The sequence below is a fragment of the Schistocerca cancellata genome, chromosome 6 (assembly GCF_023864275.1).
Source record: "Schistocerca cancellata isolate TAMUIC-IGC-003103 chromosome 6, iqSchCanc2.1, whole genome shotgun sequence".
NCBI classification, from domain to species: domain Eukaryota; kingdom Metazoa; phylum Arthropoda; class Insecta; order Orthoptera; family Acrididae; genus Schistocerca; species Schistocerca cancellata.
This window is the reverse complement of record NC_064631.1, coordinates 371,547,765-371,564,802: the sequence shown is the minus strand read 5'-3', so window position 1 is coordinate 371,564,802 and position 17,038 is coordinate 371,547,765. Positions and strand designations below refer to the sequence as shown.

Below are 17,038 nucleotides of genomic sequence, written 5' to 3'. Positions count from 1 at the left end.
CGATAGACACACAAACAAACACAAACATACACACAAAAATCTAGCTTTCGCAACCAACGGTTGCCTCGTCAGGAAAGAGGGAAGGAGAAGGAAAGACAAAAGGATATGGGTTTTAAGGGAGAGGGTAAGGAGTCATTCCAATCCCGGGAGCAGAAAGACTTACCTTAGGGGGAAAAAAGGACAGGTATACACTCGCACACACACACATATCCATCTGCATATACACAGACACAAGCAGACATTTGTAAAGGCAAAGAGTTTGGGCAGAGATGTCAGTCGAGGCGGAAGTAAAGAGGCAAAGATGTTGTTGAAAGACAGGTGAGGTATGAGTGGCGGCAACTTGAAATTAGCGGAGGTTGAGGCCTGGCGGATAACGAGAAGAGAGGATATACTGAAGGTAAAGTTCCAATCTCCGGAGTTCTGACAGGTTGGTGTTAGTGGGAAGTATCCAGATAACCTGGACGGTGTAACACTGTGTCAAGCTGTGCTGGCCGTGCACCAAGGCATGTTTAGCCACAGGCTGATCCTCATTACCAACAAACACTGTCTGCCTGTGTCCATTCATGCGAATGGACAGTTTGTTGCTGGTCATTCCCACATAGAAAGCTTCACAGTGTAGGCAGGTCAGTTGGTAAATCACGTGGGTGCTGTCACACGTGGCTCTGCCTTTGATCGTGTACACCTTCCGGGTTACAGGACTGGAGTAGGTGGTGGTGGGAGCGTGCATGGGACAGGTTTTACACCGGGGGCGGTTGCAAGTGTAGGAGCCAGAGGGTAGGGAAGGTGGTTTGGGGATTTCATAGGGATGAACTAAGAGGTTACGAAGGTTAGATGGACAGCGGAAAGACACTCTTGGTGGAGTGGGGAGGATTTCATGAAGGATGGATCTCATTTCAGGGCAGGATCAACACCTTCAACCCATTACATGCAGTCTCCCATCCTTCATCAAGGACACCAACCACTTTCTCGAATGCCTGGAATCCTTACCCAGTCTGTTACCCCCTGAAACCATCCTTGTAACCATTGATGCCACTTCCTTATACACAAATATACCGCATGTCCAGGGCCTCGCTGCAATGGAGCACTTCCTTTCACGCCGATCACCTGCCACCCTACCTAAAACCTCTTTCCTCATTACCTTAGCCAGCATCATCCTGACCCACAACTTCTTCACTTTTGAAGACCAGACGTACCAACATTTAAAGGGAACACGGATAGCCTAGGCTTCAGCAGTGGTGATGTTGGGAGTAGGATTAAGGTTTTTTAAGAAGGATTGAGAGGCAAGGCTGGAAGTCAGGAATTCCTGGAAGGGACTGCGTCAGCATTCAGACAACACCACATACAAAGTTTGCCAAGGTAATCCCATTCCTGATGTCCAGGCGGAGCTTCATGGAATCCTCAGAACCTTTGGCCCCCTACAAAACCTTTCACCTGACTACATCAACCTCCTGACCCCACCGACACCCTGTACCCCTACCTTCTACCTTCTTCCTAAAATTCAAGAAACCCAATCATGTCGGCCGCCCATTGTAGCTACCGAGCGAGGTGGCGCAGTGGTTAGCACACTGGACTCGCATTCGGGAGGACGACGGTTCAATCCCGCGTCCGGCCATCCTGATTTAGGTTTTCCGTGATTTCCCTAGATCACTTCAGGCAAATGCTGGGATGGTTCCTTTGAAAGGGCACGGCCGATTTCCTTCCCCATCCTTCCCTAACCCGAGCTTGTGCTCCGTCTCTAATGACCTCGTTGTCGACGGGACGTTAAACACTAATCTCCTCCTCCTCCTCCTCCCATTGTAGCTGGTTACTAAGCCCCCACAGAACATATCTTTGCCTACGTAGATCAACACCTGCAACCCATTACATCCAGTCTCCCATCCTTCATCAAAAACATCAACCACTTTCTCGAACGCCTGGAATACTTACCCAATCTGTTACCCCCGGAAACCTTCCTTGTAACCATTGATGCCACTTCCTTATACACAAATATTACGCATGTCCAGAGCCTCGCTGCGATGGAGGACTTCCTTTCACGCCGACCACCTGCCACCCTACCTAAAACCTCTTTCCTCATTACCTTAGCCAGCTTCATCCTGACCCACAACTTCTTCACTTTTGAAGGCCAGACATACCAACAATTAAAGGGAACAGCCATGGGTACCAGGATGGCCCCCTTGTGTGCCAACCTATTCATGGGTCACTTAGGGGCAGCCTTCTTGGTTACCCAGGCCTGCCAACCCAAAGTTTGGTACAGGTTTATTGATGACATCTTCATGGTCTGGACTCACAGTGAAGAAGAACTCCATAATTTCCTCTCCAACCTCAACTCCTTTGGTTCCATCAGATTCACCTGGTCCTACTCCAAATCCCATGCCACTTTCCTTGACGTTGACCTCCATCTGTCCAATGGCCAGCTTCACACGTCCGTCCACATCAAACCGACCAACAAGCAACAGTACCTCCATTATGATAGCTGCCACCCATTCCACATCAAACGGTCCCTTCCCTACAGCCTAGGTCTTCGTGGCAAACGAATCTGCTCCAGTGCGGAATCCCTGAACCATTACACCAACAACCTGAAAACAGCTTTTGCATCCTGCAACTACCCTCCCGACCTGGTACAGAAGCAAATAACCAGAGCCACTTCCTCACCCCCTCAAACCCAGAACCTCCCACAGAAGAACCACAAAAGTGCCCCACTTGTGACAGGATACTTTCCGGGACTGGATCAGACTCTGAATGTGGCTCTCCAGCAGGGATACGACTTCCTCAAATCCTGCCCTGAAATGAGATCCATCCTTCATGAAATCCTCCCCACTCCACCAAGAGTGTCTTTCCGCCGTCCACCTAACCTTCGTAACCTCTTAGTTCATCCCTATGAAATCCCCAAACCACCTTCCCTACCCTCTGGCTCCTGCCCTTGTAACCACCCCTGGTGTAAAACCTGTCCCATGCACCCTCCCACCACCACTTACTCCAGTCCTGTAACCCGGAAGGTGTACACAATCAAAGGCAGAGCCATGTGTGAAAGCACCCACGTGATTTACCAACTGACCTGCCTACAATGTGACGCATTCTATGTGGGAATGACCAGCAACAAACTGTTCATTCGCATGAATGGACACAGGCAGACAGTGTTTGTTGGTAATGAGGATCAGCCTGTGGCTAAACATGCCTTGGTGCACGGCCAGCACATCTTGGCACAGTGTTACGCCATCCGGGTTATCTGGATACTTCCCACTAACACCAACCTATCCGAACTCCGGAGATGGGAACTTGCCCTTCAATATATCCTCTCTTCCCGTTATCCACCAGGCCTCAATCTCCGCTAATTTCAAGTTGCCACCACTCATACCTCACCTGTCATTCAACAACAACTTTGCCTCTTTACTTCAGCCTCGACTGACATCTCTGCCCAAACTCTTTGCCCTTACAAATGTCTGCTTGTGTCTGTGTATGTGCGGATGGATATGTGTGTGTGTACGAGTGTATACCTGTCCTTTTTTCCCCCTAAGGTAAGTCTTTCTGCTCCCGGGACTGGAATGACTCCTTACCCTCTCCATTAAAACCCACATCCTTTCGTCTTTCCCTCTCCTTCCCTCTTTCCTGATGAAGCAACTGTTTGTTGTGAAAGCTTGAATTTTGTGTGTATGTTTGTGTTTGTTTGTGTGTCTATCGACCTGCCAGCGCTTTTGTTGGGTAAGTCTCATCATCTTTGTTCTTAGATAAATTTTTCCCATGTGGAATGTTTGCCTCTATGTTGTGTTAGTGATAAGTAATGCAATCATAAGAGGATGGATGAAAATAAAGTGGTACCATGGTTAAAAATAATTTGTCAAACAAAGAGGTAAGGTAAAGAGAAAATGAAAGGTGTCAGCATATGTGGAGGATAATTAACATCTGAAGTAATCAGCTCCTTGGTGCAGCAGCAGAGGCAACATGTCAGCAAAGCCAGCCCTTCATTAATTCCAAAGTAATTAACAGTTTCGTCAAAAGTATTGTTCGCGTAATGATATTTGTTAATTTCATGATTTAAAGAAATAATTCAGCTTAACCCTTGCTGTAGAAGAAACTGTTATAAAGAACCAGTTTTTCAATGTATTCAGTTAATTTAATGAGCTGAGTTTTAACTGTAATTTCTGTAACTTTAACTTTGAACAATATGTAGTTTCAGCACCTATTACTGTGAGGATACATAAGGGCCCAGTTTTTTGTACCTAGTCAGTCAGTCCATGGCCAAGTTTCAGATGAGAGACCTGTGTTGGTTAGAATGACAACAATGCATCAAGTTAACTAGTTAACTATGTAGTAAGTGTTACACCATTAGACCATGTGTTAAAACAGTGACAGCATCTGCTCCACAAGGACCTTTCCATTCCTCGAGAACTGTAAACTTTTTGGTTAGGTTTTTAATGCTCGTAGATGTTCAACAGGAAACTATTGTAGCAGTATGTGGATGTACACCTGCAACCTATTAATGAGCTTATCGAAAGTTAAGCAATAGGGAAGTGGCCATATATAACTGTGTATTATTGCGGGAATGTAAACAGTGAAAGTAAACTACTCTGAAATGCAACTGTGCACCTGTTGGCTACATTATTTACAGTAGCCGATGTCCAAATTACAAACCCCATTTTTCAGCCAGTGTAGCAATGCAGTACATCTACACTGAGGACAATCAACAAAGAAACAAAGTAGGCAAACTGCCACAAGTGCTTGCTATGTTCAAGTTCCCCATGAAAACTGCACAAAAGAGAGTAGCATGTTCAAACAGACACACAAACGGATACATCAATTTATATAAAACTTTAAATCATATCAAGATTTGATATTGATGAAATAAAGCCTGTATGGTGTTACCTGTGAAAATCCTTGAAAATTCATCTGGCAACTTTGGAGATTAGCATGTTCAAACAGAGAAGCACACAGATACAACAGTTTTAGACAAAACTTTAAATTACAATACTTTCTTTTCCCATGATTTTATTTTGATGAACTGAAACCTATACAGTGCCCCAAGGTACGCTGAAGTTATATATTAAATCACCATCAAAATTAATGTAGTAGTTTTGGAGAAGCTTGTTCAAACAGAGGGAGAGATAGAGATGACAGTTTTACAGATTTTTTATTAGTGTAGATATGAGACATTATGATTTTCAGCTCTTAGTCTCACACTTTTGAAATTATAATTCTATTTCTCATATTTGTAAGTTCATTACCAGTGATTTTTCTCCCACAATATTATACCAACTTCATTACCTTTTACACCATCACGTGTCTCACACCCAGAGTAATGAGCTTATCTGTTGAACTTTGGGCTTTGAACTCAATTTTGATATTTCTCTAATGCTGTGGAATTGTGCAATACAGCAACATCATTTCACTGTATGATAAAAATGAACATACAGGTAGTTGCCAATGTCAATACTATAATACTATTTGTTCTCATAATTTTATGGTGTACACAAAAATTTGTACTTTTTCAGTTACTTTGTAACTTGGACAATTGCTGAATTTTTTTCTGCTTTCTGATTTCCACTACCACCACACAGAATACGTTCAAGAATAAATAGTACAGAAAGATCAACCACTGCTCATTGTGACTCCTTGCATCATTTTCTAGAATTTTTGAGAAGGTACTGTAATCTAGGACTGTCACCACCTGGATATACTTTTATGGAAAATGTAATAAAAAATTTAAATGATAAAATATCACCATTTGGAATGTTCTGTGGCTTATAGAAGGCATTTGAATGTGTCAATCATAATATCTATATATTATGAACTGAAGATCAGAACTGCTGCTTCAATTTTGTCTTTTCTGGTTATCTGGATTCAAATTCACCTAAGATTTTCTTTTGCAGAAAATTGATAATTTCTATTAATTTAAGCTACTCTTTTGACATTGTTTATGTTGGGCCTCACCAACATGCAGAATGAAGGAAACATGTTGGGTTACAAGCTTATGCACCATCACAATTTGTACATTTTACAAACTTCAGCACGTGGTAGGAATAAAATTGCTGTTGTTATTATGGAGTAATTAATAATTAAAGTTCCAATATTTCTAGGTGTCAAAAGACAGCTGTTTTTATATTTTTCAAACTAAAAAACAAATTACATCTGCAATAGAAATATGACATGATAATTTTTGAGTCATAATTAGGCATACTAATATTTTAATTGGTGATGGTTAATGGAATTGTAACTACAACTAGATAGAAATGTAAAGTTTTACTCGTACAAAATTTAATTAATTGCATCTCGGCCTTTCATTCAATAAAATTAATCCCTCTGTTTGCCTGAAAATGATAGGATGATTAACCTTTAAGTAAGTAAAATGATATATGCAAATTAACAAAATATATAGTTGTAATGATAAAACAGGTAATTTATAGTCTTAATAGAAACAAAGTCTTTCCTGTCTTTGTAAGAAACTATTCACATTTATTTTGTGTAAATTTCTATGTAGTTTGGGAAGATGTATCTAAATTTTTTAAATTGTTAAACCTAAAAATTTAATATGTAACAATGGCAGTAATTGTTTGAAATCACATAAATAGAGGTGATTTATATGCCGCTATATCTCAGTCGGATTTCAGTTTGATGTCAGTCATGAGACAGTGTTAAGTCAATTTTACATGTAGTTTGCTGCTGAACATCTAGTGTGAGAAATAAAACTCATAATGAACACAAATTCCTGGAGCTTAGTTCTATCATTACATGATTCCTGGCTGGTGATGCAGTAACATCAAGATGAACCTAAGGTAGCATTAAGAAGCAGCACCCCAGATTGCACAAGATATGTATTATTTATTTGCTGGAGGATATCCGTAATATGATGTGGTATTCTGTTTTCTTGTGTTAAGCAATGATAAACATTATGAACTTCACTGCATAGACATCATTTTTCACCACGTTATATTTACAGAAGGCATTGAAGCAATTCAGAGGTGGCCTGCTGGATTTGTTACTGATAGGTTTGAACAACAGGCAAGTGTTATGGAGATGCTTTGAGAAAAACTCAAATGGGAATCTCTGGAGGGAAGGTGATGTTGTTTTTGAGGAATGATACTGAGAAAATTTAGACAACTGGCATCTGAAGCTGACTGCAGAATGATTGTGCTGCTGCCAACATATATTTTGCCTAAAGACAACAAAGATGCAAGAAATTATGGTTCATATGGTGGCATATAGATAGCAGCTTTTCCCTCTATCTGCAAGTGGAACAGGAAAGGAAAAAACTAGTAGTGATACAGAGTACCCTCTGCCAAGCAATGTATCATAGCTTTTGAGTATGTATGTAGGTGTAGATCGGACAATCAACATAAAATGTCTGGCCTTTTCTGGTGATACAGCCATCATAACAAACAACAGAAAAGAAGCCAAAGAAGCTATAGAGACACTATACCAAATCTGAGCCAAACAGGACTACAAATGTCATTTGGAAAAAAGCAGAAATACACTCACTGATGATGAAGTATGGAAAGATAACACAAGTAAAGAGGTTCTAATACCTGGGAGAGATTATACAGGTGACAGGAATGAACTTGACATTCAATGAAGAAAAGATCACAAAATTACTAAAAAGAATACAGATTTACACAGAAGCATTACAACAAAATAAGTATTTCCATTAAAGTCAAATAAGGCTCTATAAGGAAGTAGTCTTACCAGAGGACTTTTATGCCTCAGAAACAACTATAATCAATGGAAGAATGAAAATCAAGGAGATCAAAAAATAGGAGAGGAAAATACTGAGAAAGATCTATGGGTCATTTCAGAAAGAGAAGACCTCAATAAAGAGACTGACAAAAGAGCTGTAAAAACAGAGAAAGATGATAACACACAACATTAGGAAAAGAAGGGCAAAATTCTACAGAAGTCGACCAGGAAGATTTTTAACATAGTAACAACTAATACAGTGAAAGCTAGCTGGTTAAAAGAAACCATGGAAGATATCAACACACTGAACATCTCCACAGAATACATGAAAGACAGGGAAAAATACAGAGAAAAAATCAGGAAACAAAAATTTAAGCAAACGCCCAACAAGAGCAAAACAGGAAAGAAGTGAACAGAAGAGAGGAAGGAGGGACAGGGTGAACATATTTTTTGGGAAGAAAAAAGAAAGAGACTGAAAAAAATTCCATGATAATTGATTGCATTTAGTATTCTCTTAAGTGGGAATTAATTATCACAATAATATTAATAATAATAATAATAATGCCACTTTATTTGGATCTGGAGGCAGAATTAGCACCGTTTGCAGATGATACAAGAATTGTTGTAAAGTCATGTAAAGAAGCACTTACAGAGGAAATATTAAAGGAAGTTTTGTGAAACTTATTGATTCGTTTTGCACACATCAGCTAGCTGTATACTTTTAAAAAAACAGAGCTCATTCAATTGAGAACTGTCAAAAATATTTCACCATCTTTTATCCTAGTTTACAAACAATATAAGGAAAATGATATATTGCTGCTCAGCATAAGGATGACACACTGAGTTGCAGACAGGCACAATGAAATGACTGTTACAGTTTAGCTTTTGGCCAAAGCCTTCTTCAGAAAAGAAAAGAAAACAGACACATTCATTCACACAAGCAAGACACACTTCACACACATATGACTGCCATTTCTGACAGCTCTGACTGGAATGTCTTCTGAAGAAAGCTTTGGCTGAAAGCTAACTTGTGCCTGTCTGCAGCTCAATGTGTCATCTTTACAGTGAGTAGCAATCTATCCTTTTCCTTATATTGTTGATATTTCAGCCTCAGGTTTCTTCTGTTTAGTATACCAACAAGATATACTAAATGAAGAAGAAAGTTTTTAATTCTTCATTCTGAATATTGATGAAAACTAAAATTTGAAAAACCATAGTGTAGACCTTGTAAAACATTAGGGTTTGGCTACTTTTCACATTAGAACAGCTGTCAACTTTGAGATATTCACAAGTGCAGTATAACAAGGAAAAATAATTTACAATACATTTTCCAAATTTTCATTCACTGGATAATAGTCTAGAGTAACTCTTCACTTGGATAAAAAGTACTCATTGCACAAAAGAAAGAAATAAGAACTATGAGTAGGACCACACACATACATCTTGAACACATATCTTTAACCAGCTGGTAATATTAACCACACCTTCACAATACATTTCCACACTTATAAAACTTGTTGTGTATAGTTCTTTTTTTATTTTATTTTATTTTATTTAGTCCTTCAAATCCTACATGTATAGAAAATATACAAGGGTATTGGACATGGTTAGTTATTTACAAGATAAAATACAGTTTGTATTGCAAACCTAAGGACTAGATATTGAAGTAATTTAGCAAAGATTCATACATACAACAAACATTACAGGCAACATACAAAGTAGAATATTCATAATGCATCTTTATTTTTGTTGTTTGCTGTTTATGTATTCTGTCAGACTGTAAAAGCAATGATCAATTAAATATGCCTTTACTTCAGCCTTAAAACTACAGAGTTTACCTGCTGATTTAAAATGGTTAGGTAGGTTATTGAAAATCTTTATCCCAGTATGTAGTGTGCCTTTTTGGCACAATGATGTTCTCCCCTGTTTCATATGAAGGTCAGATTTTTGCCTTAAATTGTGTGCATGTATATCTTCATTTTTTAATAAGATATCTGGGTTTCTATCAATACATTGTTTGATGAAAACTGTTGTTTCATAGATAAAAATGCAAGGAAGAGGAAGAACTGACAGTTTTTTGAATATGGGTCTGCATGATTTTGTATTGTTTACCCCATCAATAATTCTTAATATTCTCTTAAGCATCCTGAAAAGTTTAATATTTGTTGTTGCATTGCCCCAGAAGATTATGCCATATTTAATTACAGAATGCACATAGGAGTAGTATACATTTAACAGGCTGGCTTTGCTCCAACAAGTTTTTAAGATCTGTATCATGTAACAGGTTTTGCTTAGTTTTCTTTGCAAATATTCAATGTGTACCTCCAATTTTGTTTGTTCTGGAATCAAGAGTACCAGAAATTTTGTGCTGTCAACACTTTCAAGAACTCTGTCCCTAAGTTCTATTTCTATGTTTGGGTGGTGTCTTCCTTTTACATTATAGAAGTTCAGTGCTACTGTCTTTTCTTTGTTTATAATTAGTTTGTTATAGCTGAACCACTGTTCTACATTGTTCATTGTTTGGATAGCAGATTCTTTTAGTTTTTCTTCTGTTTTAAGACAATTAAGGAAGCTTGTATTGTCTGCAAATTAGAGGGTAGTTTGGCAATACTCGTTGTACATAAGATCATTGACATAGAGGAGAAACAGAATGGGTCCTAATACTGATCCTTGAGAGATGCCATATTTCACATTTTCATATCTTGAATAGTAGTAGCTGATTTTGTTATGGTCAGTATATTGCACTCCAACAACCTGTTTGTGACCACATAGGTATGTCTTGAGCCACTCATTGGATATACCTCTAATTCCTAATTGGTCAAGCTTCTGCAGTAGGGCATTATGGTCAATGATGTCAAAAGCTTTAGATAAATCAAGATATATGCCTGTCACAAACTCATTTGCATCCAGTTTAGTATAGATTTCATAAAGAAATTCAAATATTGCACTTTCAGTTGAATACCCTTTCCTAAAGCCATGCTGTGAAGGGGAGAGAATTTTATTTTTATTTAGGAAATCAGACAATCTCTTATAAAAAAAAATTTTCTAAAATTTTTGAAAACACAGGCAGAAGGGCTATTGCTCTATAATTTGAAACACATTCCAGATTTCCTTTTTTGAACAGTGGTTTCAGTTTTGCTGTTTTTAAGCGTGAAGGGAAAGTTCCTGATGCCAGTGAGCTGTTGCACAAGTGTGTCAAGGGTTCAGCTAAGGCAAGACAGCATTTTTTAATAATTGCATCTGGTATTCCATCAAATCCACATGAGTACCCTATTTTCAAGGTTTTTAGAACTGATAAAATTTCTTCAGTATTTGTCAGTGAAAGAAACAAAGACGTAGACACATTTCACACACTATTGCATGATAGAGGTGATATTTTGTTGTGTTCTTCCAGTCCACTCACCAACTGTTCATTTAAATTTGAAAAATATTTGTTGAAGGTCCCTGCAATTTCTATTGGGCAAGAAATCATTTGTCCTTCATAACATGAGTTCATATATTTATATTGTTTAGTTTCACTTGTTGTTTGATTTTTTATAACTTCCCATATAGCTTTAGATTTGTTTTTTGAATTTTCAATGTATTTGTCATATACCATTGCTTTAGCTTTCCTTACAACATTTTTGAGGATTCTCTTGTAATTCTTCAGGTACAAATGAAATTGATGAGGGATTTTCTGTGTCTTTGCTATATCGTGTAATCTTCTTTTTTCTCTGCACAAGAGATTCTAATACCTGTTGTAATGCATTTGTTGTTTTTGAAGTTAGGTTGACATTTTTTTTTAAATGGAAACGCAGCTTCAAAGTATGACATGAAGATTTCCATGAATTTTTCAAACTTTTTGTTAGTATTTCCACAAGTATATACTTCATACCAAGTTTCTTCACTTAGTCCCTGTATAAAAAGGTTTATTTGTTTGTTAGTGAATTTCCTTGCTTCTTTCACAAGTTCCTCTTTCTCAGTTGTTTCACTTGGGGTGTGCAAAGCAATAAACTGTGCATAGTGATCACTGAAACCAGTATTAAGATTTCTGGCACAGAAATTGTGATTTACACTTGTGTTTATTAATATCTAATCAATTGTTGAGCTAGTTGTTGGTGTAACTCTTGTAGGAGAGTCTATGGTGGCTTTTATGTTATATGTTTCCAGTAGGGTCATCAAGCTTTGCTGGTCTTTTGAGATTTCTTGAAAATCAATATTAAAATCTCCACATATGATCACTGTTTTGTTGAAGTTTTTTATAGTATTTAAAGCTGCTTCTATTTGATGACATAAATCATTTAAGTTCCCATCCGGTTCCTATATACACAGACGATTATTAATTTTAATGCAGAGAGTTCAACTGCGGATACTTCAAAAACTTTTTCTTCAGCTAACAGTTCAATGGGTTTTATGTTACAATAATCAATGTCACTTTTAATAAATATACATGACCCTCCATGACTGGATGTAATTCTAGCGAATGATGATGAAAGATTAAAGTCTGCAAATTTTGTGACTGACATTGCTTCTTTAGGCAGCCAGTATTCAGTTATACACATTACAGAAGTGGTTTTTAGCTCATCAGTACATAAAATTTCAACTTCACTTAATTTGTTTAGCAATGATTGGACATTTTGATGAATCAGCATGAAATTTCTCTTGAGAATAATAAGCTAGAAGGAAAACTCACCTGCATTATCCTGTAATTAATCTCCCTTTAATTAATCTAATTTTGGCACAGAAAGGAGTGAAATATGCAGCTATAAAACTCTTTGACAATTGACCCATGGAAATAAAAGTCTGACAGACAGCAGAAGTGCTTTCAATTGTAGATTAAAGATATGTTCCACACCATAATGTTTATCATGAATATAACACACTGAACAAGTAAATAATGCTACATGAACAAGAAATTCAGCAACTTCACCATCATAGTTATTATGTAAGATTTATGTGGAAAGAAGTAGTGTGTACAAGGGTTTCTCCATAAGTAATGGCACCTATGGTATATCATACAAACATGAGGCATCAATTTAATCACAGTAAATACATTTAAAAGCCCATGGTAAACATTACCAAAATCAACCATCAGATTGCAACTGCATGCTAGGATGGCTCCGTATGACTTCCTGAAACACAGAGTGTGAGTTTGGCTGTTCTAAAAGATGGGTCCGTTGGCACCTACACTATTCGCCAGAACCAATTCCATGTGACTTCAACCTCAATCCACAACTGAAAAAACCATTCTGTGAGAGACACTTTGCAAACAGGACAGACATTGTCACTGCATTTTGGCAAGACATGGCAAACATTAATGGCAATGGCAATACCAATGGCATTCAAAGCCTTCCCCATCATTGACAATGCTTCATGGATCCACTGCAGGGCTATTTTGAAGGACTAATTGATTCTGATCCATTTTTGTTCCATTTGAACTAAAAAAAAAATTTACTCAGAGTTCCAATGTAAGTGATTCATTTCATCCTTTGCAGTGCTCTCCTGTACTGGATCCTACATTATGTTGGCATTCAGATACTCATTGTCTTACCTGGTTCAAAGCACATCATGGGTTTCTCGTGTTGTCATATTAATACAACATATACCATAGTTGCCATGACTAATGAAATGACCCTTGCATGCTAATGTGTCTTTTAACATTGGCTCTCAGCATTTAAGATTGAATATCCACATGATGTATTTTTCCTTTGTATCTTGCATCAGAAATTATAGATAATTTGTGTGGCACTTTCTCTTAGTCTCAGGAAATCTGTGACAAATTATACCTCTTTTTTGACTTTTCTGTATTAACAGAATTTGGGGTCTGAGACTACGAAATAATGCCAAAGGATTAGTAAGCTAAAAGGTTTTCAAGCAACCTCTTCTATGGATGAATTAGAATTCTGCTGAATATCAATCTAATATTTACCTTTCCAACAATCTAACTTCTGGTGTCAATACAATTCAAGTCATACTAGATGACTGTCTCTAGATTCTTGACAGTTATGAATGACTTCCATCACTTTTCAATGATGATGTAATAAAATATTACCTGGTCTTTTAATCGTTTGGAGGCTATTAAACCACACACTGTTCCATTAAGGGTTACACTTAGATTTGAACTAGCCACAAAAAGGTAATATATTTTAATATAATTTTATATTACCTTATTGTAGCTAGTTTTGGAGCTCTCACTTTCATTATGTCTTATAATGACATATACTATGCTGCAGGCTGAACTGAATGTAAAACACTTAGATTTACTCCAAAATCTCTCTGTTGTCAATTTTGTGTTTTAGCCAATTCGACTGTGAGATTTACTGCTCTACAGAAGTGCTTAAAACTCTGGGACTTTGTTACATCTGATCCGATAGTTGATGACTATGCTTTTAATTGCTGGAACAGTGCCTTTCACTAATGATTCGGGGTCTTGTAAGATTATCACTATCTTTACTGGCTGGAAAAAAAAGAAATACATTGTGTACACCCCATAAAAAAATCAGCTACTTTGGTATCAGGCTCTGATGTACAATGCACCACTGAGCCATACAGCATACACTATAATTCTGAACCCCATGGATCATGTCTAGGAATTTACAGCCTAGCTTCTCACAGAACCAACAATGCCTCTAGTTCAAGCTTCCAGCTTGACTCTGAACCAGTATCCATGATTAGTTATGGGTACAATGCAGCAGACTGTGAGCCTTCAGAAATTCCATTACTAAGGCTCATGTTCTCCACATTATCTTTCACTCAGAATTTTCCGATAATGAACGTGTAGCCCAGATAACACGAATCATTCATTCCAATGTGTGTAATAACAAATTATTCCTGCTTTGGGGAACATGATGATAGTCTGGTGCAAATTTCTGTAATTGCTAAAGGAATACTACAGAATCAGTTCATAAAGGCACTATAATAAACAAGTATGGTCATGAATCACTGCATACATGAGACACATTCACTCATTAAATCTGGTGTGTTTTGGTCAACATTTCATATCTATAAAAATACAGGTTATTTCAGAAAATAATTTATTACATCAGGATCACCATTAATCACTATAAACAATAACATTACTGGTTTCAGCATATTAACTGCAACTTTCTGATGTGATACTCCAAAAATAGTGTTACTGTAATCTATATACATTAGTTGCATGCACAGTGAACGTCATGAAAACTGGTGCGTGCAAAATGTCAATAAAAATGCAAAGTTCTTGTCATCACATGGTAAAAGAGACTGAAATTAAAATATTGTTGTGTGCCCTTTGTATATAGCCCTATATAAAAGTGCATATGAGAGTACTTTAATTACTGGTAATCTTGAAATAATAAATTGTTGTTTGAAGGTTAAAACATCAGCTACACACTTTTCTTATTTTTTGTCAACAAATTACTGGGAGTATCAAATGACAAAGTAATGTAGAGTAAACAACATACAAAGTTAATGGTGGAAGATTATACTACTAAATGTCATGTTTCTGTGTAAGCAAAAGATTCCTTTAGAGAAAAATATCCTTCCACTAAAATGAGAAACCTTAATTTATTTTTGTCTTACCTGCTGGTGCTCCACCCAGCTGCATGGAGAGGGCTTGTGTAAATGTGAGATAGATACGGTCTGTAAGAGGTGTAATGACAAGTCTGCCATTTAGCCCCATATATTCATAGCCATAGTCAAAGCTCCCTAAAAGACAAAAATGTATGTCATATGTAATTACATACTATAAAAGTTTCTCTCATGCAAAATTAGTTCTATGTACTTAATTCTCTCTGTCTCTATCTCCCCCCCCCCCCCTCCCCTACACACACACTCGAAACAACAATAATAATAACAAGTTACAAAAACATTTAAAATCAAATATTGATTAATTAATAACAGATGGACAGAAACATCAAAATTATCTAGTTAACTGTACAAACTACTGAAAGAAGAAGTGATACAGATCAGTTGTCATACAGAACATAAAACAGGAAACAGGATAGCAGTTTTCAGAGATTTTGAACAGTTCATTAATAACGGGAAGAGGAAACTGAAAATAGGAATTTTTACAAAAAATGGAAGATTGTAAAGTTATTTGAATTAACACAGCAACTATCCAAATTATAGAAAAGTTTATTTATGCCAAGTTTAGGTTACAGTGCATCCTCAGTTGTGATAACACATATAGCTTCAACATTATGATGTTTATGTTGACTGAATTTTGGATCCTGCAGCACTTTTTATTCTGGACCATCTAATTCATTTTATCAGGTATATACACTTAGTATATATCATTTTAGATTCACTATCATATGAGTATTATTTGCACAAATCAGTTACATGATGCAGAATATAAGGTCACTGCTGCATATAAAATACAGTTTGCACATAAAGAAAATTATATAAAAATTGGCCAGTTGCTGTATATCTTAAAGTAATTTAATCCACAGCCCCCAGACTTAATCACCATTGTTATGGTTGAATTAAGAAGGAAAAATTTGCAGTGAACTTTTTATTACAAAGATGTAAAATGCAGGCATGAAGTTCTATGTAACAGTGACTGGAATTTAAATACTAGAGGACTAATAATTACTTTTGGACAATTTAGAGAGTAAAAGCAAGAAATGTGGTTCTGCAGGTATCACATATATAAAGAGATACTGAATTACTCTGTGTGGAAAACAAACAATGCAATGAGCATAATTAATTATTCTTGATATGTGAGGCAGAAAGTGAAAAGCGACCTCTTGACAGAGAAGAAAAATTTTCAGTACAAGTAAAAACATTCAGTAATCTCTAAAACTCCCATTTTAGTTATTTTTTGTGTATTATAATGATATACTTTATTCCATGCATGCTCATATTGGTTTGAAAGTTGTCCAAATTCAACAGTAATCAATAACAAGATAAAAAAAACAATTAATGTCAGTTTTCCAAAAATGGACCTCTTGTTGTTATGGGGAAATAACTTGGCTTGAAAAAAGGCCCTTTTTCAAAATCTTGCATGTGTATGCAATGTTCCACAAAACAGCGTTTCCTAAATTTTAGAGGCATTTTAAGGAGCTTGGAGTAAATTTACATAAGAGAAGAATATTTTAAGCGTACCATAAAGTCAAACAAGACGAGCATTCCCTTTTTCTATGAGAGTTATAAATACCTACAGATGTTTCAATTGCAGTTGGCCATAACACAGAATAAAAATAACAATATTCTGGCAAAAAAAGCAACACAGGGTTCACTAATTTCTCTCAATTTGGGACCAATACATAGATAATAAGATTTAAACTAAATGGTATGTTGTCAAACAGGAGACAGGACAGCCAGTCAGTATACAAGGTAATATAACAAAATAACAAATTCATGACTGAAATTTTTATTTTTGGTCCAAGAATCATTTTAGTACATTGTTTGT

General features: G+C 36.8%; 1 protein-coding gene across 1 annotated transcript in view; it reads right to left on the bottom strand.

Annotated features, from left to right (window-relative positions):
* The window catches only part of LOC126088335 (dynein axonemal heavy chain 10), a 1,153,099-nt gene that overhangs the window by 794,499 nt on the left and 341,562 nt on the right, over nt 1-17,038 (bottom strand). Inside the window, exon 16 of the mRNA XM_049906469.1 lies at nt 15,205-15,330. Within this exon, the coding sequence (XP_049762426.1) occupies nt 15,205-15,330 (126 nt within the window). The remainder of the gene's footprint in view (nt 1-15,204; nt 15,331-17,038) is intronic.